Source organism: Crinia signifera, chromosome 1, assembly GCF_055691185.1.
Source record: "Crinia signifera chromosome 1, ASM5569118v1, whole genome shotgun sequence".
NCBI lineage: Eukaryota > Metazoa > Chordata > Amphibia > Anura > Myobatrachidae > Crinia > Crinia signifera.
Window position 1 is genome coordinate 9,050,254 of NC_139217.1, and position 23,636 is coordinate 9,073,889.

General features: G+C 49.8%; 1 protein-coding gene across 1 annotated transcript in view; it reads left to right on the top strand.

The window, feature by feature from the left end:
- Nucleotides 1-23,636, top strand: part of LOC146025451 (proteinase-activated receptor 1-like) — a 95,277-nt gene that overhangs the window by 10,173 nt on the left and 61,468 nt on the right. The window contains exon 2 of the mRNA XM_083155520.1: nucleotides 20,293-20,346. Within this exon, the coding sequence (XP_083011646.1) occupies nucleotides 20,293-20,346 (54 nt within the window). The remainder of the gene's footprint in view (nucleotides 1-20,292; nucleotides 20,347-23,636) is intronic.

Here is a 23,636-nt window from a genome sequence, read left to right on the forward strand (position 1 = left end):
TTGTGGGAGTGCCCCCTATATGTCTCTGAACGTGCTGGGGGTACACACTGGTCGATGTTTTGTGGGTGTACCCCTATATGTCTCTGAACGTCTTGGGGTACACACTGGTCGATGCATTGTGGGTGTGTCCCCTATATGTCTCTGAACGTTTTGAGGGTACACACTGGTCGATGTATTGTGGGTGTGTCCCCTATATGTCTCTGAACGTGTTGAGGGTACACACTGGTCGATGTATTGTGGGTGTGCCCCCTATATGTCTCTGAACATGTTGGGGATACACACTGGTCGATGTATTGTGGGTGTGTCCCCTATATGTCTCTGAACGTGTTGAGGGTACACACTGGTCGATGTATTGTGGGTGTGTCCCCTATATGTCTCTGAACGTGTTGAGGGTACACACTGGTCGATGTATTGGGGGTGTGTCCCCTATATGTCTCTGAACGTGTTGGGGTACACACTGATCGATGTATTGTGGGTGTGCCCCCCTATATGTCTCTGAACGTGTTGTGGATACACACTGGTCGATGTATTGTGGGTGTGCCCCCTATATGTCTCTGAACGTCTTGAGGGTACACACTGTTCGATGTATTGTGGGTGTGTCCCCTATATGTCTCTGAACATGTTGGGGGTACACACTGGTGGATGTATTGTGGGTGTGTCCCCTATGTGTCTCTGAACATGTTGGGGGTACACACTGGTCGATGTATTGTGGGTGTGTCCCCTATGTGTCTCTGAACGTGTTGGGGTACACACTGGTGGATGTATTGTGGGTGTGTCCCCTATGTGTCTCTGAACGTGTTGAGGGTACACACTGGTCAATGTATTGTGGGTGTGTCCCCTATGTGTCTCTGAACGTGTTGGGGTACACACTGGTCGATGTATTGTGGGTGTGTCCCCTATGTGTCTCTGAACATGTTGGGGGTACACACTGGTGGATGCATTGTGGGTGTGTCAGCAGGGGTGCACCCCCTATATGTCTCTGAACGTGTTGGGGTACACACTGGTGGATGTATTGTGGGTGTGTCCCCTATGTGTCTCTGAACATGTTGGGGTACACACTGGTCGATGTATTGTGGGCGTGTCCCCTATATGTCTCTGAACGTGTTGGGGTACACACTGGTGGATGTATTGTGGGTGTGTCCCCTATGTGTCTCTGAACGTGTTGAGGGTACACACTGGTGGATGTATTGTGGGCGTGTCCCCTATATGTCTCTGAACGTGTTGAGGGTACACACTGGTCGATGTATTGTGGGCGTATCCCCTATATGTCTCTGAACGTGTTGAGGGTACACACTGGTCGATGTATTGTGGGCGTGTCCCCTATATGTCTCTGAACGTGTTGAGGGTACACACTGGTCGATGTATTGTGGGAGTTTCCCCTATATGTCTCTGAACGTGTTGAGGGTACACACTGGTCGATGTATTGTGGGCATGTCCCCTATATGTCTCTGAACGTGTTGGGGGTACACACTGGTCGATGTATTGTGGGTGTGTCCTCTATATGTCTTTGAACGTGTTGAGGGTACACACTGGTCGATGTATTGTGGGTGTGTCCCCTATATGTCTCTGAACGTGTTGAGGGTACACACTGGTCGATGTATTGTGGGTGTGTCCTCTATATGTCTTTGAACGTGTTGAGGGTACACACTGGTCGATGTATTGTGGGCGTGTCCCCTATATGTCTCTGAACGTGTTGGGGGTACACACTGGTTGATGCATTGTGGGTGTGTCAGCAGGGGTGCACCCCCTATATGTCTCTGAACGTGTTGGGGTACACACTGGTCGATGTATTGTGGGTGTGTCCCCTATATGTCCCTGAACATGTTTGGGGTACACACTGGTGGATGCATTGTGGGTGTGTCAGCAGGGGTGCACCCCCTATATGTCTATGAATGTGTTGGGGTACACACTGGTGGATGCATTGTGGGTGTGTCAGCAGGGGTGCACCCCCTATATGTCTCTGGACATGTTGGGGGTACACACTGGTCGATGCATTGTGGGTGTATCAGCAGGGGTGCACCCCCTATATGTCTCTGAACGTGTTGAGGGTACACACTGGTCGATGTATTGTGGGTGTGTCCCCTATATTTCTCTGAACATGTTGAGGGCACACACTGGTCGATGTATTGTGGGTGTGTCCCCTATATGTCTCTGAAAGTGTTGGGGGTACACACTGGTCGATGTATTGGGGGTGTGTCCCCTATATGTCTCTGAACATGTTGGGGGTACACACTGGTCGATGCATTGTGGGTGTGTCCCCTATATGTCTCTGAACGTGTTGGGGGTACACACTGGTCGATGTATTGTGGGTGTGTCCCCTATATGTCTCTGAACGTGTTGATTGTACACACTGGTGGATGTATTGTGGGCGTGTCCCCTATATGTCTCTGAACATGTTGGGGGTACACACTGGTCGATGTATTGTGGGCGTGTCCCCTATATGTCTCTCAACGTGTTGAGGGTACACACTGGTCGATGTATTGTGGGTGTGTCCCCTATATGTCTCTGAACATGTTGGGGGTACACACTGGTCGATGTATTGTGGGTGTGCCCCCTATATGTCTCTGAACGTGTTGAGGGTACACACTGGTCGATGTATTGGGGGTGTGTCCCCTATATGTCTCTGAACATGTTGGGGGTACACACTGGTCGATGCATTGTGGGTGTGTCCCCTATATGTCTCTGAACGTGTTGGGGTACACACTGGTCGATGTATTGTGGGTGTGCCCCCTATATGTCTCTGAACGTGTTGGGGATACACACTGGTCGATGTATTGTGGGTGTGCCCCCTATATGTCTCTGAACGTGTTGGGGTACACAATGGTCGATGTATTGTGGGCGTGTCCCCTATATGTCTCTGAACATGTTGGGGTACACACTGGTCGATGTATTGTGGGTGTGTCCCCTATATGTCTCTGAACGTGTTGAGGGTACACACTGGTCGATGTATTGTGGGCGTGTCCCCTATATGTCTCTGAACGTGTTGGGGGTACACACTGGTCGATGTATTGTGGGTGTGTCCCCTATATGTCTCTGAACATGTTGGGGGTACACACTGGTCGATGCATTGTGGGTGTGTCCCCTATATGTCTCTGAACGTGTTGGGGGTACACACTGGTCGATGTATTGTGGGTGTGTCCCCTATATGTCTCTGAACGTGTTGATTGTACACACTGGTGGATGTATTGTGGGCGTGTCCCCTATATGTCTCTGAACATGTTGGGGGTACACACTGGTCGATGTATTGTGGGCGTGTCCCCTATATGTCTCTCAACGTGTTGAGGGTACACACTGGTCGATGTATTGTGGGTGTGTCCCCTATATGTCTCTGAACATGTTGGGGGTACACACTGGTCGATGTATTGTGGGTGTGCCCCCTATATGTCTCTGAACGTGTTGAGGGTACACACTGGTCGATGTATTGGGGGTGTGTCCCCTATATGTCTCTGAACATGTTGGGGGTACACACTGGTCGATGCATTGTGGGTGTGTCCCCTATATGTCTCTGAACGTGTTGGGGTACACACTGGTCGATGTATTGTGGGTGTGCCCCCTATATGTCTCTGAACGTGTTGGGGATACACACTGGTCGATGTATTGTGGGAGTGCCCCCTATATGTCTCTGAACGTGCTGGGGGTACACACTGGTCGATGTATTGTGGGTGTACCCCTATATGTCTCTGAACGTCTTGGGGTACACACTGGTCGATGCATTGTGGGTGTGTCCCCTATATGTCTCTGAACGTTTTGAGGGTACACACTGGTCGATGTATTATGGGTGTGTCCCCTATATGTCTCTGAACGTGTTGAGGGTACACACTGGTCGATGTATTGTGGGTGTGCCCCCTATATGTCTCTGAACGTGTTGGGGATACACACTGGTTGATGTATTGTGGGTGTGTCCCCTATATGTCTCTGAACGTGTTGAGGGTACACACTGGTCGATGTATTGTGGGTGTGTTCCCTATATGTCTCTGAACGTGTTGAGGGTACACACTGGTCGATGTATTGTGGGAGTGCCCCCTATATGTCTCTGAACGTGTTGAGGGTACACACTGGTCGATGTATTGTGGGAGTGCCCCCTATATGTCTCTGAACGTGTTGAGGGTACACACTGGTCGATGTATTGGGGGTGTGTCCCCTATATTTCTCTGAACATGTTGAGGGCACACACTGGTCGATGTATTGTGGGTGTGTCCCCTATATGTCTCTGAACGTGTTGGGGGTACACACTGGTCGATGTATTGGGGGTGTGTCCCCTATATGTCTCTGAACGTGTTGGGGTACACACTGGTGGATGTATTGTGGGTGTGCCCCCTATATGTCTCTGAACGTGTTGGGGTACACAATGGTCGATGTATTGTGGGCGTGTCCCCTATATGTCTCTGAACATGTTGGGGTACACACTGGTCGATGTATTGTGGGTGTGTCCCCTATATGTCTCTGAACGTGTTGAGGGTACACACTGGTCGATGTATTGTGGGCGTGTCCCCTATATGTCTCTGAACGTGTTGGGGGTACACACTGGTCGATGTATTGTGGGTGTGTCCCCTATATGTCTCTGAACATGTTCGGGGTACACACTGGTCGATGCATTGTGGGTGTGTCCCCTATGTGTCTCTGAACGTGTTGGGGGTACACACTGGTCGATGTATTGTGGGTGTGTCCCCTATATGTCTCTGAACATGTTGGGGGTACACACTGGTCGATGTATTGTGGGTGTGTCCCCTATATGTCTCTGAACGTGTTGAGGGTACACACTGGTCGATGTATTGTGGGTGTACCCCTATATGTCTCTGAACGTCTTGGGGTACACACTGGTCGATGCATTGTGGGTGTGTCCCCTATATGTCTCTGAACGTTTTGAGGGTACACACTGGTCGATGTATTGTGGGTGTGTCCCCTATATGTCTCTGAACGTGTTGAGGGTACACACTGGTCGATGTATTGTGGGTGTGCCCCCTATATGTCTCTGAACGTGTTGGGGATACACACTGGTCGATGTATTGTGGGTGTGTCCCCTATATGTCTCTGAACGTGTTGAGGGTACACACTGGTCGATGTATTGTGGGTGTGTCCCCTATATGTCTCTGAACGTGTTGAGGGTACACACTGGTCGATGTATTGGGGGTGTGTCCCCTATATGTCTCTGAACGTGTTGGGGTACACACTGGTCGATGTATTGTGGGTGTGCCCCCTATATGTCTCTGAACGTGTTGGGGATACACACTGGTCGATGTATTGTGGTTGTGCCCCCTATATGTCTCTGAACGTGTTGATTGTACACACTGGTCGATGTATTGTGGGCGTGTCCCCTATATGTCTCTGAACATGTTTGGGGTACACACTGGTCGATGTATTGTGGGCATGTCCCCTATATGTCTCTGAACGTGTTGATTGTACACACTGGTGGATGTATTGTGGGCGTGTCCCCTATATGTCTCTGAACATGTTGGGGGTACACACTGGTCGATGTATTGTGGGTGTGTCCCCTATATGTCTCTGAACGTGTTGGGGGTACACACTGGTGGATGTATTGTGGGCGTGTCCCCTATATGTCTCTGAACATGTTGGGGGTACACACTGGTCAATGTATTGTGGGCGTGTCCCCTATATGTCTCTGAACGTGTTGAGGGTACACATTGGTCGATGTATTGTGGGTGTGTCCCCTATATGTCTCTGAACATGTTGGGGGTACACACTGGTCGATGTATTGTGGGTGTGCCCCCTATATGTCTCTGAACGTGTTGAGGGTACACACTGGTCGATGTATTGGGGGGGTGTCCCCTATATGTCTCTGAACATGTTGGGGGTACACACTGGTCGATGCATTGTGGGTGTGTCCCCTATATGTCTCTGAACGTGTTGGGGTACACACTGGTCGATGTATTGTGGGTGTGCCCCCTATATGTCTCTGAACGTGTTGGGGATACACACTGGTCGATGTATTGTGGGAGTGCCCCCTATATGTCTCTGAACGTGCTGGGGGTACACACTGGTCGATGTATTGTGGGTGTACCCCTATATGTCTCTGAACGTCTTGGGGTACACACTGGTCGATGCATTGTGGGTGTGTCCCCTATATGTCTCTGAACGTTTTGAGGGTACACACTGGTCGATGTATTGTGGGTGTGTCCCCTATATGTCTCTGAACGTGTTGAGGGTACACACTGGTCGATGTATTGTGGGTGTGCCCCCTATATGTCTCTGAACATGTTGAGGGTACACACTGGTCGATGTATTGTGGGTGTGTCCCCTATATGTCTCTGAACGTGTTGAGGGTACACACTGGTCGATGTATTGTGGGTGTGCCCCCTATATGTCTCTGAACATGTTGGGGATACACACTGGTCGATGTATTGTGGGTGTGTCCCCTATATGTCTCTGAACGTGTTGGGGGTACACACTGGTCGATGTATTGTGGGTGTGTCCCCTATATGTCTCTGAACGTGTTGATTGTACACACTGGTGGATGTATTGTGGGTGTGTCCCCTATATTTCTCTGAACATGTTGAGGGCACACACTGGTCGATGTATTGTGGGTGTGTCCCCTATATGTCTCTGAACGTGTTGGGGGTACACACTGGTCGATGTATTGGGGGTGTGCCCCCTATATGTCTCTGAACGTGTTGGGGTACACACTGGTGGATGTATTGTGGGTGTGTCCCCTATATGTCTCTGAACGTGTTGGGGTACACAATGGTCGATGTATTGTGGGCGTGTCCCCTATATGTCTCTGAACATGTTGGGGTACACACTGGTCGATGTATTGTGGGTGTGTCCCCTATATGTCTCTGAACGTGTTGAGGGTACACACTGGTCGATGTATTGTGGGCGTGTCCCCTATATGTCTCTGAACGTGTTGGGGGTACACACTGGTCGATGTATTGTGGGTGTGTCCCCTATATGTCTCTGAACATGTTGGGGGTACACAGTGGTCGATGCATTGTGGGTGTGTCCCCTATATGTCTCTGAACGTGTTGGGGGTACACACTGGTCGATGTATTGTGGGTGTGTCCCCTATATGTCTCTGAACGTGTTGAGGGTACACACTGGTGGATGTATTGTGGGCGTGTCCCCTATATGTCTCTGAACATGTTGGGGGTACACACTGGTCGATGTATTGTGGGCGTGTCCCCTATATGTCTCTCAACGTGTTGAGGGTACACACTGGTCGATGTATTGTGGGTGTGTCCCCTATATGTCTCTGAACATGTTGGGGGTACACACTGGTCGATGTATTGTGGGTGTGCCCCCTATATGTCTCTGAACGTGTTGAGGGTACACACTGGTCGATGTATTGGGGGTGTGTCCCCTATATGTCTCTGAACATGTTGGGGGTACACACTGGTCGATGCATTGTGGGTGTGTCCCCTATATGTCTCTGAACGTGTTGGGGTACACACTGGTCGATGTATTGTGGGTGTGCCCCCTATATGTCTCTGAACGTGTTGGGGATACACACTGGACGATGTATTGTGGGAGTGCCCCCTATATGTCTCTGAACGTGCTGGGGGTACACACTGGTCGATGTATTGTGGGTGTACCCCTATATGTCTCTGAACGTCTTGGGGTACACACTGGTCGATGCATTGTGGGTGTGTCCCCTATATGTCTCTGAACGTTTTGAGGGTACACACTGGTCGATGTATTGTGGGTGTGTCCCCTATATGTCTCTGAACGTGTTGAGGGTACACACTGGTCGATGTATTGTTAGTGTGCCCCCTATATGTCTTTGAACATGTTGGGGATACACACTGGTCGATGTATTGTGGGTGTGTCCCCTATATGTCTCTGAACGTGTTGAGGGTACACACTGGTCGATGTATTGTGGGTGTGTCCCCTATATGTCTCTGAACGTGTTGAGGGTACACACTGGTCGATGTATTGGGGGTGTGTCCCCTATATGTCTCTGAACGTGTTGGGGTACACACTGGTCAATGTATTGTGGGTGTGCCCCCTATATGTCTCTAAACGTGTTGGGGATACACACTGGTCGATGTATTGTGGGTGTGCCCCCTATATGTCTCTGAACGTGTTGAGGGTACACACTGGTGGATGTATTGTGGGCGTGTCCCCTATATGTCTCTGAACATGTTGGGGGTACACACTGGTCGATGTATTGTGGGTGTGTCCCCTATATGTCTCTGTACATGTTGGGGGTACACACTGGTCGATGTATTGTGGGTGTGCCCCCTATATGTCTCTGAACGTGTTGAGGGTACACACTGGTCGATGTATTGGGGGTGTGTCCCCTATAGGTCTCTGAACATGTTGGGGGTACACACTGGTCGATGCATTGTGGGTGTGTCCCCTATATGTCTCTGAACGTGTTGGGGTACACACTGGTCAATGTATTGTGGGTGTGCCCCCTATATGTCTCTGAACGTGTTGGGGATACACACTGGTCGATGTATTGTGGGAGTGCCCCCTATATGTCTCTGAACGTGCTGGGGGTACACACTGGTCGATGTTTTGTGGGTGTACCCCTATATGTCTCTGAACGTCTTGGGGTACACACTGGTCGATGCATTGTGGGTGTGTCCCCTATATGTCTCTGAACGTTTTGAGGGTACACACTGGTCGATGTATTGTGGGTGTGTCCCCTATATGTCTCTGAACGTGTTGAGGGTACACACTGGTCGATGTATTGTGGGTGTGCCCCCTATATGTCTCTGAACATGTTGGGGATACACACTGGTCGATGTATTGTGGGTGTGTCCCCTATATGTCTCTGAACGTGTTGAGGGTACACACTGGTCGATGTATTGTGGGTGTGTCCCCTATATGTCTCTGAACGTGTTGAGGGTACACACTGGTCGATGTATTGTGGGTGTGCCCCCTATATGTCTCTGAACGTGTTGGGGTACACACTGGTGGATGTATTGTGGGTGTGTCCCCTATGTGTCTCTGAACGTGTTGTGGATACACACTGGTCGATGTATTGTGGGTGTGTCCCCTATATGTCTCTGAACATGTTGGGGGTACACACTGGTGGATGTATTGTGGGTGTGTCCCCTATGTGTCTCTGAACATGTTGGGGGTACACACTGGTCGATGTATTGTGGGTGTGTCCCCTATGTGTCTCTGAACGTGTTGAGGGTACACACTGGTCAATGTATTGTGGGTGTGTCCCCTATGTGTCTCTGAACGTGTTGGGGTACACACTGGTCGATGTATTGTGGGTGTGTCCCCTATGTGTCTCTGAACATGTTGGGGGTACACACTGGTGGATGCATTGTGGGTGTGTCAGCAGGGGTGCACCCCCTATATGTCTCTGAACGTGTTGGGGTACACACTGGTGGATGTATTGTGGGTGTGTCCCCTATGTGTCTCTGAACATGTTGGGGTACACACTGGTCGATGTATTGTGGGCGTGTCCCCTATATGTCTCTGAACGTGTTGGGGTACACACTGGTGGATGTATTGTGGGTGTGTCCCCTATGTGTCTCTGAACGTGTTGAGGGTACACACTGGTGGATGTATTGTGGGCGTGTCCCCTATATGTCTCTGAACGTGTTGAGGGTACACACTGGTCGATGTGTTGTGGGCGTATCCCCTATATGTCTCTGAACGTGTTGAGGGTACACACTGGTCGATGTATTGTGGGCGTGTCCCCTATATGTCTCTGAACGTGTTGAGGGTACACACTGGTCGATGTATTGTGGGAGTTTCCCCTATATGTCTCTGAACGTGTTGAGGGTACACACTGGTCGATGTATTGTGGGCGTGTCCCCTATATGTCTCTGAACATGTTGGGGGTACACACTGGTCGATGTATTGTGGGTGTGTCCTCTATATGTCTTTGAACGTGTTGAGGGTACACACTGGTCGATGTATTGTGGGTGTGTCCCCTATATGTCTCTGAACGTGTTGAGGGTACACACTGGTCGATGTATTGTGGGTGTGTCCTCTATATGTCTTTGAACGTGTTGAGGGTACACACTGGTCGATGTATTGTGGGCGTGTCCCCTATATGTCTCTGAACGTGTTGGGGGTACACACTGGTTGATGCATTGTGGGTGTGTCAGCAGGGGTGCACCCCCTATATGTCTCTGAACGTGTTGGGGTACACACTGGTCGATGTATTGTGGGTGTGTCCCCTATATGTCCCTGAACATGTTTGGGGTACACACTGGTGGATGCATTGTGGGTGTGTCAGCAGGGGTGCACCCCCTATATGTCTATGAATGTGTTGGGGTACACACTGGTGGATGCATTGTGGGTGTGTCAGCAGGGGTGCACCCCCTATATGTCTCTGGACATGTTGGGGGTACACACTGGTCGATGCATTGTGGGTGTATCAGCAGGGGTGCACCCCCTATATGTCTCTGAACGTGTTGAGGGTACACACTGGTCGATGTATTGTGGGTGTGTCCCCTATATTTCTCTGAACATGTTGAGGGCACACACTGGTCGATGTATTGTGGGTGTGTCCCCTATATGTCTCTGAAAGTGTTGGGGGTACACACTGGTCGATGTATTGGGGGTGTGTCCCCTATATGTCTCTGAACGTGTTGGGGTACACACTGGTGGATGTATTGTGGGTGTGCCCCCTATATGTCTCTGAACGTGTTGGGGTACACAATGGTCGATGTATTGTGGGCGTGTCCCCTATATGTCTCTGAACATGTTGGGGTACACACTGGTCGATGTATTGTGGGTGTGTCCCCTATATGTCTCTGAACGTGTTGAGGGTACACACTGGTCGATGTATTGTGGGCGTGTCCCCTATATGTCTCTGAACGTGTTGGGGGTACACACTGGTCGATGTATTGTGGGTGTGTCCCCTATATGTCTCTGAACATGTTGGGGGTACACACTGGTCGATGCATTGTGGGTGTGTCCCCTATATGTCTCTGAACGTGTTGGGGGTACACACTGGTCGATGTATTGTGGGTGTGTCCCCTATATGTCTCTGAACGTGTTGATTGTACACACTGGTGGATGTATTGTGGGCGTGTCCCCTATATGTCTCTGAACATGTTGGGGGTACACACTGGTCGATGTATTGTGGGCGTGTCCCCTATATGTCTCTCAACGTGTTGAGGGTACACACTGGTCGATGTATTGTGGGTGTGTCCCCTATATGTCTCTGAACATGTTGGGGGTACACACTGGTCGATGTATTGTGGGTGTGCCCCCTATATGTCTCTGAACGTGTTGAGGGTACACACTGGTCGATGTATTGGGGGTGTGTCCCCTATATGTCTCTGAACATGTTGGGGGTACACACTGGTCGATGCATTGTGGGTGTGTCCCCTATATGTCTCTGAACGTGTTGGGGTACACACTGGTCGATGTATTGTGGGTGTGCCCCCTATATGTCTCTGAACGTGTTGGGGATACACACTGGTCGATGTATTGTGGGAGTGCCCCCTATATGTCTCTGAACGTGCTGGGGGTACACACTGGTCGATGTATTGTGGGTGTACCCCTATATGTCTCTGAACGTCTTGGGGTACACACTGGTCGATGCATTGTGGGTGTGTCCCCTATATGTCTCTGAACGTTTTGAGGGTACACACTGGTCGATGTATTGTGGGTGTGTCCCCTATATGTCTCTGAACGTGTTGAGGGTACACACTGGTCGATGTATTGTTAGTGTGCCCCCTATATGTCTCTGAACATGTTGGGGATACACACTGGTCGATGTATTGTGGGTGTGTCCCCTATATGTCTCTGAACGTGTTGAGGGTACACACTGGTCGATGTATTGTGGGTGTGTCCCCTATATGTCTCTGAACGTGTTGAGGGTACACACTGGTCGATGTATTGGGGGTGTGTCCCCTATATGTCTCTGAACGTGTTGGGGTACACACTGGTCAATGTATTGTGGGTGTGCCCCCTATATGTCTCTAAACGTGTTGGGGATACACACTGGTCGATGTATTGTGGGCGTGCCCCCTATATGTCTCTGAACGTGTTGAGGGTACACACTGGTGGATGTATTGTGGGCGTGTCCCCTATATGTCTCTGAACATGTTGGGGGTACACACTGGTCGATGTATTGTGGGTGTGTCCCCTATATGTCTCTGTACATGTTGGGGGTACACACTGGTCGATGTATTGTGGGTGTGCCCCCTATATGTCTCTGAACGTGTTGAGGGTACACACTGGTCGATGTATTGGGGGTGTGTCCCCTATAGGTCTCTGAACATGTTGGGGGTACACACTGGTCGATGCATTGTGGGTGTGTCCCCTATATGTCTCTGAACGTGTTGGGGTACACACTGGTCAATGTATTGTGGGTGTGCCCCCTATATGTCTCTGAACGTGTTGGGGATACACACTGGTCGATGTATTGTGGGAGTGCCCCCTATATGTCTCTGAACGTGCTGGGGGTACACACTGGTCGATGTTTTGTGGGTGTACCCCTATATGTCTCTGAACGTCTTGGGGTACACACTGGTCGATGCATTGTGGGTGTGTCCCCTATATGTCTCTGAACGTTTTGAGGGTACACACTGGTCGATGTATTGTGGGTGTGTCCCCTATATGTCTCTGAACGTGTTGAGGGTACACACTGGTCGATGTATTGTGGGTGTGCCCCCTATATGTCTCTGAACATGTTGGGGATACACACTGGTCGATGTATTGTGGGTGTGTCCCCTATATGTCTCTGAACGTGTTGAGGGTACACACTGGTCGATGTATTGTGGGTGTGTCCCCTATATGTCTCTGAACGTGTTGAGGGTACACACTGGTCGATGTATTGGGGGTGTGTCCCCTATATGTCTCTGAACGTGTTGGGGTACACACTGATCGATGTATTGTGGGTGTGCCCCCTATATGTCTCTGAACGTGTTGTGGATACACACTGGTCGATGTATTGTGGGTGTGCCCCCTATATGTCTCTGAACGTCTTGAGGGTACACACTGTTCGATGTATTGTGGGTGTGTCCCCTATATGTCTCTGAACATGTTGGGGGTACACACTGGTGGATGTATTGTGGGTGTGTCCCCTATGTGTCTCTGAACATGTTGGGGGTACACACTGGTCGATGTATTGTGGGTGTGTCCCCTATGTGTCTCTGAACGTGTTGGGGTACACACTGGTGGATGTATTGTGGGTGTGTCCCCTATGTGTCTCTGAACGTGTTGAGGGTACACACTGGTCAATGTATTGTGGGTGTGTCCCCTATGTGTCTCTGAACGTGTTGGGGTACACACTGGTCGATGTATTGTGGGTGTGTCCCCTATGTGTCTCTGAACATGTTGGGGGTACACACTGGTGGATGCATTGTGGGTGTGTCAGCAGGGGTGCACCCCCTATATGTCTCTGAACGTGTTGGGGTACACACTGGTGGATGTATTGTGGGTGTGTCCCCTATGTGTCTCTGAACATGTTGGGGTACACACTGGTCGATGTATTGTGGGCGTGTCCCCTATATGTCTCTGAACGTGTTGGGGTACACACTGGTGGATGTATTGTGGGTGTGTCCCCTATGTGTCTCTGAACGTGTTGAGGGTACAAACTGGTGGATGTATTGTGGGCGTGTCCCCTATATGTCTCTGAACGTGTTGAGGGTACACACTGGTCGATGTATTGTGGGCGTATCCCCTATATGTCTCTGAACGTGTTGAGGGTACACACTGGTCGATGTATTGTGGGCGTGTCCCCTATATGTCTCTGAACGTGTTGAGGGTACACACTGGTCGATGTATTGTGGGAGTTTCCCCTATATGTCTCTGAACGTGTTGAGGGTACACACTGGTCGATGTATTGTGGGCATGTCCCCTATATGTCTCTGAACGTGTTGGGGGTACACACTGGTCGATGTATTGTGGGTGTGTCCTCTATATGTCTTTGAACGTGTTGAGGGTACACACTGGTCGATGTATTGTGGGTGTGTCCCCTATATGTCTCTGAACGTGTTGAGGGTACACACTGGTCGATGTATTGTGGGTGTGTCCTCTATATGTCTTTGAACGTGTTGAGGGTACACACTGGTCGATGTATTGTGGGCGTGTCCCCTATATGTCTCTGAACGTGTTGGGGGTACACACTGGTTGATGCATTGTGGGTGTGTCAGCAGGGGTGCACCCCCTATATGTCTCTGAACGTGTTGGGGTACACACTGGTCGATGTATTGTGGGTGTGTCCCCTATATGTCCCTGAACATGTTTGGGGTACACACTGGTGGATGCATTGTGGGTGTGTCAGCAGGGGTGCACCCCCTATATGTCTATGAATGTGTTGGGGTACACACTGGTGGATGCATTGTGGGTGTGTCAGCAGGGGTGCACCCCCTATATGTCTCTGGACATGTTGGGGGTACACACTGGTCGATGCATTGTGGGTGTATCAGCAGGGGTGCACCCCCTATATGTCTCTGAACGTGTTGAGGGTACACACTGGTCGATGTATTGTGGGTGTGTCCCCTATATTTCTCTGAACATGTTGAGGGCACACACTGGTCGATGTATTGTGGGTGTGTCCCCTATATGTCTCTGAAAGTGTTGGGGGTACACACTGGTCGATGTATTGGGGGTGTGTCCCCTATATGTCTCTGAACATGTTGGGGGTACACACTGGTCGATGCATTGTGGGTGTGTCCCCTATATGTCTCTGAACGTGTTGGGGGTACACACTGGTCGATGTATTGTGGGTGTGTCCCCTATATGTCTCTGAACGTGTTGATTGTACACACTGGTGGATGTATTGTGGGCGTGTCCCCTATATGTCTCTGAACATGTTGGGGGTACACACTGGTCGATGTATTGTGGGCGTGTCCCCTATATGTCTCTCAACGTGTTGAGGGTACACACTGGTCGATGTATTGTGGGTGTGTCCCCTATATGTCTCTGAACATGTTGGGGGTACACACTGGTCGATGTATTGTGGGTGTGCCCCCTATATGTCTCTGAACGTGTTGAGGGTACACACTGGTCGATGTATTGGGGGTGTGTCCCCTATATGTCTCTGAACATGTTGGGGGTACACACTGGTCGATGCATTGTGGGTGTGTCCCCTATATGTCTCTGAACGTGTTGGGGTACACACTGGTCGATGTATTGTGGGTGTGCCCCCTATATGTCTCTGAACGTGTTGGGGATACACACTGGTCGATGTATTGTGGGTGTGCCCCCTATATGTCTCTGAACGTGTTGGGGTACACAATGGTCGATGTATTGTGGGCGTGTCCCCTATATGTCTCTGAACATGTTGGGGTACACACTGGTCGATGTATTGTGGGTGTGTCCCCTATATGTCTCTGAACGTGTTGAGGGTACACACTGGTCGATGTATTGTGGGCGTGTCCCCTATATGTCTCTGAACGTGTTGGGGGTACACACTGGTCGATGTATTGTGGGTGTGTCCCCTATATGTCTCTGAACATGTTGGGGGTACACACTGGTCGATGCATTGTGGGTGTGTCCCCTATATGTCTCTGAACGTGTTGGGGGTACACACTGGTCGATGTATTGTGGGTGTGTCCCCTATATGTCTCTGAACGTGTTGATTGTACACACTGGTGGATGTATTGTGGGCGTGTCCCCTATATGTCTCTGAACATGTTGGGGGTACACACTGGTCGATGTATTGTGGGCGTGTCCCCTATATGTCTCTCAACGTGTTGAGGGTACACACTGGTCGATGTATTGTGGGTGTGTCCCCTATATGTCTCTGAACATGTTGGGGGTACACACTGGTCGATGTATTGTGGGTGTGCCCCCTATATGTCTCTGAACGTGTTGAGGGTACACACTGGTCGATGTATTGGGGGTGTGTCCCCTATATGTCTCTGAACATGTTGGGGGTACACACTGGTCGATGCATTGTGGGTGTGTCCCCTATATGTCTCTGAACGTGTTGGGGTACACACTGGTCGATGTATTGTGGGTGTGCCCCCTATATGTCTCTGAACGTGTTGGGGATACACACTGGTCGATGTATTGTGGGAGTGCCCCCTATATGTCTCTGAACGTGCTGGGGGTACACACTGGTCGATGTATTGTGGGTGTACCCCTATATGTCTCTGAACGTCTTGGGGTACACACTGGTCGATGCATTGTGGGTGTGTCCCCTATATGTCTCTGAACGTTTTGAGGGTACACACTGGTCGATGTATTATGGGTGTGTCCCCTATATGTCTCTGAACGTGTTGAGGGTACACACTGGTCGATGTATTGTGGGTGTGCCCCCTATATGTCTCTGAACGTGTTGGGGATACACACTGGTTGATGTATTGTGGGTGTGTCCCCTATATGTCTCTGAACGTGTTGAGGGTACACACTGGTCGATGTATTGTGGGTGTGTTCCCTATATGTCTCTGAACGTGTTGAGGGTACACACTGGTCGATGTATTGTGGGAGTGCCCCCTATATGTCTCTGAACGTGTTGAGGGTACACACTGGTCGATGTATTGTGGGAGTGCCCCCTATATGTCTCTGAACGTGTTGAGGGTACACACTGGTCGATGTATTGGGGGTGTGTCCCCTATATTTCTCTGAACATGTTGAGGGCACACACTGGTCGATGTATTGTGGGTGTGTCCCCTATATGTCTCTGAACGTGTTGGGGGTACACACTGGTCGATGTATTGGGGGTGTGTCCCCTATATGTCTCTGAACGTGTTGGGGTACACACTGGTGGATGTATTGTGGGTGTGCCCCCTATATGTCTCTGAACGTGTTGGGGTACACAATGGTCGATGTATTGTGGGCGTGTCCCCTATATGTCTCTGAACATGTTGGGGTACACACTGGTCGATGTATTGTGGGTGTGTCCCCTATATGTCTCTGAACGTGTTGAGGGTACACACTGGTCGATGTATTGTGGGCGTGTCCCCTATATGTCTCTGAACGTGTTGGGGGTACACACTGGTCGATGTATTGTGGGTGTGTCCCCTATATGTCTCTGAACATGTTCGGGGTACACACTGGTCGATGCATTGTGGGTGTGTCCCCTATGTGTCTCTGAACGTGTTGGGGGTACACACTGGTCGATGTATTGTGGGTGTGTCCCCTATATGTCTCTGAACATGTTGGGGGTACACACTGGTCGATGTATTGTGGGTGTGTCCCCTATATGTCTCTGAACGTGTTGAGGGTACACACTGGTCGATGTATTGTGGGTGTACCCCTATATGTCTCTGAACGTCTTGGGGTACACACTGGTCGATGCATTGTGGGTGTGTCCCCTATATGTCTCTGAACGTTTTGAGGGTACACACTGGTCGATGTATTGTGGGTGTGTCCCCTATATGTCTCTGAACGTGTTGAGGGTACACACTGGTCGATGTATTGTGGGTGTGCCCCCTATATGTCTCTGAACGTGTTGGGGATACACACTGGTCGATGTATTGTGGGTGTGTCCCCTATATGTCTCTGAACGTGTTGAGGGTACACACTGGTCGATGTATTGTGGGTGTGTCCCCTATATGTCTCTGAACGTGTTGAGGGTACACACTGGTCGATGTATTGGGGGTGTGTCCCCTATATGTCTCTGAACGTGTTGGGGTACACACTGGTCGATGTATTGTGGGTGTGCCCCCTATATGTCTCTGAACGTGTTGGGGATACACACTGGTCGATGTATTGTGGTTGTGCCCCCTATATGTCTCTGAACGTGTTGATTGTACACACTGGTCGATGTATTGTGGGCGTGTCCCCTATATGTCTCTGAACATGTTTGGGGTACACACTGGTCGATGTATTGTGGGCATGTCCCCTATATGTCTCTGAACGTGTTGATTGTACACACTGGTGGATGTATTGTGGGCGTGTCCCCTATATGTCTCTGAACATGTTGGGGGTACACACTGGTCGATGTATTGTGGGTGTGTCCCCTATATGTCTCTGAACGTGTTGGGGGTACACACTGGTGGATGTATTGTGGGCGTGTCCCCTATATGTCTCTGAACATGTTGGGGGTACACACTGGTCAATGTATTGTGGGCGTGTCCCCTATATGTCTCTGAACGTGTTGAGGGTACACATTGGTCGATGTATTGTGGGTGTGTCCCCTATATGTCTCTGAACATGTTGGGGGTACACACTGGTCGATGTATTGTGGGTGTGCCCCCTATATGTCTCTGAACGTGTTGAGGGTACACACTGGTCGATGTATTGGGGGGGTGTCCCCTATATGTCTCTGAACATGTTGGGGGTACACACTGGTCGATGCATTGTGGGTGTGTCCCCTATATGTCTCTGAACGTGTTGGGGTACACACTGGTCGATGTATTGTGGGTGTGCCCCCTATATGTCTCTGAACGTGTTGGGGATACACACTGGTCGATGTATTGTGGGAGTGCCCCCTATATGTCTCTGAACGTGCTGGGGGTACACACTGGTCGATGTATTGTGGGTGTACCCCTATATGTCTCTGAACGTCTTGGGGTACACACTGGTCGATGCATTGTGGGTGTGTCCCCTATATGTCTCTGAACGTTTTGAGGGTACACACTGGTCGATGTATTGTGGGTGTGTCCCCTATATGTCTCTGAACGTGTTGAGGGTACACACTGGTCGATGTATTGTGGGTGTGCCCCCTATATGTCTCTGAACATGTTGAGGGTACACACTGGTCGATGTATTGTGGGTGTGTCCCCTATATGTCTCTGAACGTGTTGAGGGTACACACTGGTCGATGTATTGTGGGTGTGCCCCCTATATGTCTCTGAACATGTTGGGGATACACACTGGTCGATGTATTGTGGGTGTGTCCCCTATATGTCTCTGAACGTGTTGAGGGTACACACTGGTCGATGTATTGTGGGTGTGTCCCCTATATGTCTCTGAACGTGTTGAGGGTACACACTGGTCGATGTATTGGGGGTGTGTCCCCTATATGTCTCTGAACGTGTTGGGGTACACACTGGTCGATGTATTGTGGGTGTGCCCCCTATATGTCTCTGAACGTGTTGTGGATACACACTGGTCGATGTATTGTGGGTGTGCCCCCTATATGTCTCTGAACGTGTTGAGGGTACACACTGGTGGATGTATTGTGGGCGTGTCCCCTATATGTCTCTGAACATGTTGGGGGTACACACTGGTCGATGTATTGTGGGTGTGCCCCCTATATGTCTCTGAACGTGTTGAGGGTACACACTGGTCGATGTATTGGGGGTGTGTCCCCTATATGTCTCTGAACATGTTGGGGGTACACACTGGTCGATGCATTGTGGGTGTGTCCCCTATATGTCTCTGAACGTGTTGGGGTACACACTGGTCGATGTATTGTGGGTGTGCCCCCTATATGTCTCTGAACGTGTTGGGGATACACACTGGTCGATGTATTGTGGGTGTGTCCCCTATATGTCTCTGAACGTGTTGAGGGTACACACTGGTCGATGTATTGTGGGTGTGTCCCCTATATGTCTCTGTACGTGTTGAGGGTACACACTGGTCGATGTATTGTGGGAGTGCCCCCTATATGTCTCTGAACGTGTTGAGGGTACACACTGGTCGATGTATTGTGGGAGTGCCCCCTATATGTCTCTGAACGTGTTGAGGGTACACACTGGTCGATGTATTGTGGGCGTGTCCCCTATATGTCTCTGAACGTGTTGGGGGTACACACTGGTCGATGTATTGTGGGAGTGCACCCTATATGTCTCTGAACGTGTTGAGGGTACACACCTGCTGACAAGCCCATGATACATTGACCAGTGTTTGGCCCCCTTTACTCATGTATCAGAGGGTGCATGTTACTGACATCACAAGTGGGAGGGCACATGTAAATGCCCGCCCAGCTGTGACATCAGGCTCCACAAATCGGGTTGATGATTGTTGAGTGTGTTTGTACTCACTGATTGTCAGCTGGGGTGTACAACGATCTGTCTACTGTACCGAATACTCCTATATTTAATGGTTCAACTGATTATCCTCAGCCATGTCTGTGATGTCATCACGTGGCATATAGGTGACAGATATGCAAATGGGGTCACTGAGACTAATGTGACACAGTTGTCCTTCCATTGTGTCGTCGTCATAACAGTGTATCACCATTACTGCTCTAATCTCCAATGGGGTTTATAGGTATTTACTAAAATGGGATTTCTAATAGATATGGAATGTGTCCAATAACAACCAATCAGAATCTATTTATTTTGTATTTAGCAACTTCTAGAAGATAATCGATAGAATCTGATTGGTTGCCCACAGCAACATCTCATCTACACTAGAACCCGCTCGTATTATCTATAAACCACAATGTATATAAATGACACATAAGTGACAAATATACAGTTATTGTATATTACCGTCATAGCAGTGTCAGTATATGTTATTGTACTAACTGTGCGGTGACCTCATATATGTATTATGTCCCTCCGTTAGTGCACATCGCAGAAGAGTATAACGAGGACTATTACCTTGATGTCATCAGTGAGGGTAAGCACCTTTTCCTTATATACCATCTTCTTCATGATATAAGGGTAGGGACAGAAGGTAGCACTGATGGAGGAGGGATAGGAGACCAGTTCTACACATGGATGTCACACTGCCATTGCATGAGCACTACCACACACCCTGCAGAGGTGAGGGGCAGCTCAGGAGAAGTCCGGAATGTGAGAAACAGATGCAAAGGGAGGAGGTGAGGTGGCAGTCGGTACAAGCCCAAAGAGGTGAGGAAATGCATCTGGTGATGTAGGGAGGACAGATTTACAGGAGAGACTTAGAGTCTGAGTTTAGAAGTGACTGGCAGAGGGGGCGGCAGAGGTGGAGTGGCTGGCAGAGGGGGCAGCAGAGGGAGAGTGACTGGCAGAGGGAACAGTAGAGGGAGAGTGACTGGCAGAGGGGGCAGCGGAGGCAGAGTGACTGGCAGTGGGGGCAGCAGAGCTGGAGTGACGGGCATAGGGGCAGCAGAGGCAGAGTGACTGGCAGAGGGGGCAGCAGGGGGAGAATGACTGGCAGAGGGGGCAGCAGAGTAAAAGTGACTGGTAGAGGGGGCAGCAGAGGAAGAGTGACTGGTAGAGGGGGCAGCAGAGGTGGAGTGACTGGCATAGGGGGCAGCAGAGGTGGAGTGACTGGCAGAGGGGGTAGCGGAGGGAGAGTGACAGGTAGAGGGGTCAGCAGAGGTGGAGTGGCTGGCAGAGGGGGAAGCATGGGGAGAGTGATTGGCAGAGGAGGCAGAGAGGTGGAGTGACTGGTAGAGGGGGCAGCAGAGGGAAAGTGACTGGTAGAGGGGGCAGCAGAGGGAGAGTGACAGGTAGAGGGGTCAGCAGAGGTGGAGTGGCTGGCAGAGGGGGAAGCATGGGGAGAGTGATTGGCAGAGGGGGCAGAGAGGTGGAGTGACTGGTAGAGGGGGCAGCAGAGGGAAAGTGACTGGCAGATGGGGCAGCAGAGGTGGAGTGACTGGCAGAGGGAGCAGCAGAGGTGGAGTGACTGGCGGAGGGGGGCAGCAGAGGTAAAGTGACTGGCAGGTGGGGCAGCAGAGGGGGAGTGGCTGGTAGAGGGGGCAGCATAGGTGGAGTGACTGGCAGAGGGGGGCAGCAGAGGGAGAGTGATTAGCAGAGAGGGCAGCAGAGGGAAGGTGACTTGGAGAGGGGGCAGCAGAGGAAGTAACTGGCAGAGGGGGCAGCAGAGGTGGAGTGACTGGCAGATTCGGGGCAGCAGAGGTCGAGTGGCTAACAGTGGGGGCAGCAAAGGGAGAGTGACTGGCAGAGGGGGCAGTAGAGGGAGAGTGACTGGCAGAGGGAGCTGCAGATGGAGAGTGACTGGCAGAGGGGGGAAGCAGAGGTGGAGTGGCTGGCACAGGGGGCAGCAGAGGTGGACTGGCTGGCAGAGGGGGCAGCAGAGGTGGACTGGCTGGCACAGGGGGCAGCAGAGGTGGACTGGCTGGCATAGGGGGCAGCAGAGGTGGAGTGACTGTCAGAGGGGGCAGCAGAGGGGAAGTGGCTAGCACAGGGGGCAGCAAAGGTGGAGTGGCTGGCACAGGGGGCAGCAGAGGTGGACTGGCTGGCATAGGGGGCAGCAGAGGTGGAGTGGCTGGCAGAGGGGGCAGCAAAGATGGAGTGGCTGGCAGAGGGAGCATCAAAGGTGGAGTGGCTGGCATAAGGGGCAGCAGAGGTGGACTGGCTGGCACATGGGGCAGCAGATGTGGAGTGGCTGGCACAGGGGGCAGCAGAGGTGGAATGTAGCGTATTTGGCAGTCGTATCAGTCAGATCTGTGCAATGCTGCCCTGTATTTACAGGAAAAAGACCAATCCGAAAAATGCTTGTTTTTTAGCTAGTAAATACATTTTTCAGTATTTGATCCTCTCAAAGAGTATTGTGTGCTTATGGTGGGGCACAGGTTTGGTCAGTGATATATTTTAATATAAGGTATCACTTATCCCTGAGTTTTCAGAGAAGTATATTTAGTGGGTTCTTAATGCCACCTGCTGGTTATTTATAGTATTGCATGTTGTACTCATTTAATAGCATGCAGTGAAGGGATATATAAGCCCAAAAATAAGGCACATATCTTTTCGAGGTCAGAGGGATATTTGCCTAGGGTCCCACTGCTGGGACTCTTAGACAGATTCCCGTCTGGTCCTGGCCCCACGGGGATCACTTAGTGAAGTACTAGTTCAGCACAACAAAATCACATTTCTATTTCTATTTTAAGCTAACAAGCATTTCGGTTTTGGATCAATGCCAACACATGTGTTTCACTGCCTGGGAGCAGCTTTGTCAAGGCCTTGTCTACCACCTATTCAGGTGAAATCCTATGGTTATAAAACCTATTCAAATATACCATCTTATTGGTTGTATTAATCTGGAACATATAATTATTATAAGTTACCTGTAATCAGTTTAAGATCAGGACATTGTTTCCTATACAAGTCCTTCCCAATAATGATTCCTAGCAGGGGACCTGATAGATTTATATTGTGCACTAGACATTTTATTTATACATATGTTTCTTGTAAAGGAAAACATTGTCCTGATCTTAAATTGATTACAGGTAAATTATAATAATTATATGTTGCAGATGAATACGTCCAATAAGATGGTATATTTGAATAGGTTTTATATCCATAGGATTTCCCCTGAATAGGTGGTAGACTTAATACAGAAGGGATTATCCATCCTACCAGAGGGGCAGCTCATAAACCTATTTTATACAACTGGAGGAACTCTTGCTAAACCTATTACAGGTAAAGTACAAGCGTTCCCGTCTATATTATTAATATCATTTCCAATACCAGTATAACACCGGGCAAACGACTTAAGAGGGTAAAAAAGTCAAACACCCCTAAAACTATATTGTGACTATTATTCTGGACAGATGATGTCTTCTATAGTCCTCCTTCTCTTCTTACTCGTTTGTTCCCCGTCCCCACCAATCAAACCTATAGTAGGATTATTATCCCTGTTACTCGTTTATTTTTATGTTTGTGTATTTATCTCTCCATTTGTAATTATTTACCATTGCGTTTTACTTTTATTTTTTATTTTTTTCAAATTTTTATTACTTTTATCAATTTACAATATAACTATAAACAAAAAAGAAATAACATACGACGTACATACACATACAGACAAATACAGTACAATATACTTTTGTTACATAAACAGGATGAAATACAGATTTATCTCATTGTGCCTACTTCTTGTTGATTTAACTTATGTTGAGGATAATACTACAGCCGGTATGGCGTGCAGTGTCCCAAAGTCTTCCCCCCTCTTGGCTCTTG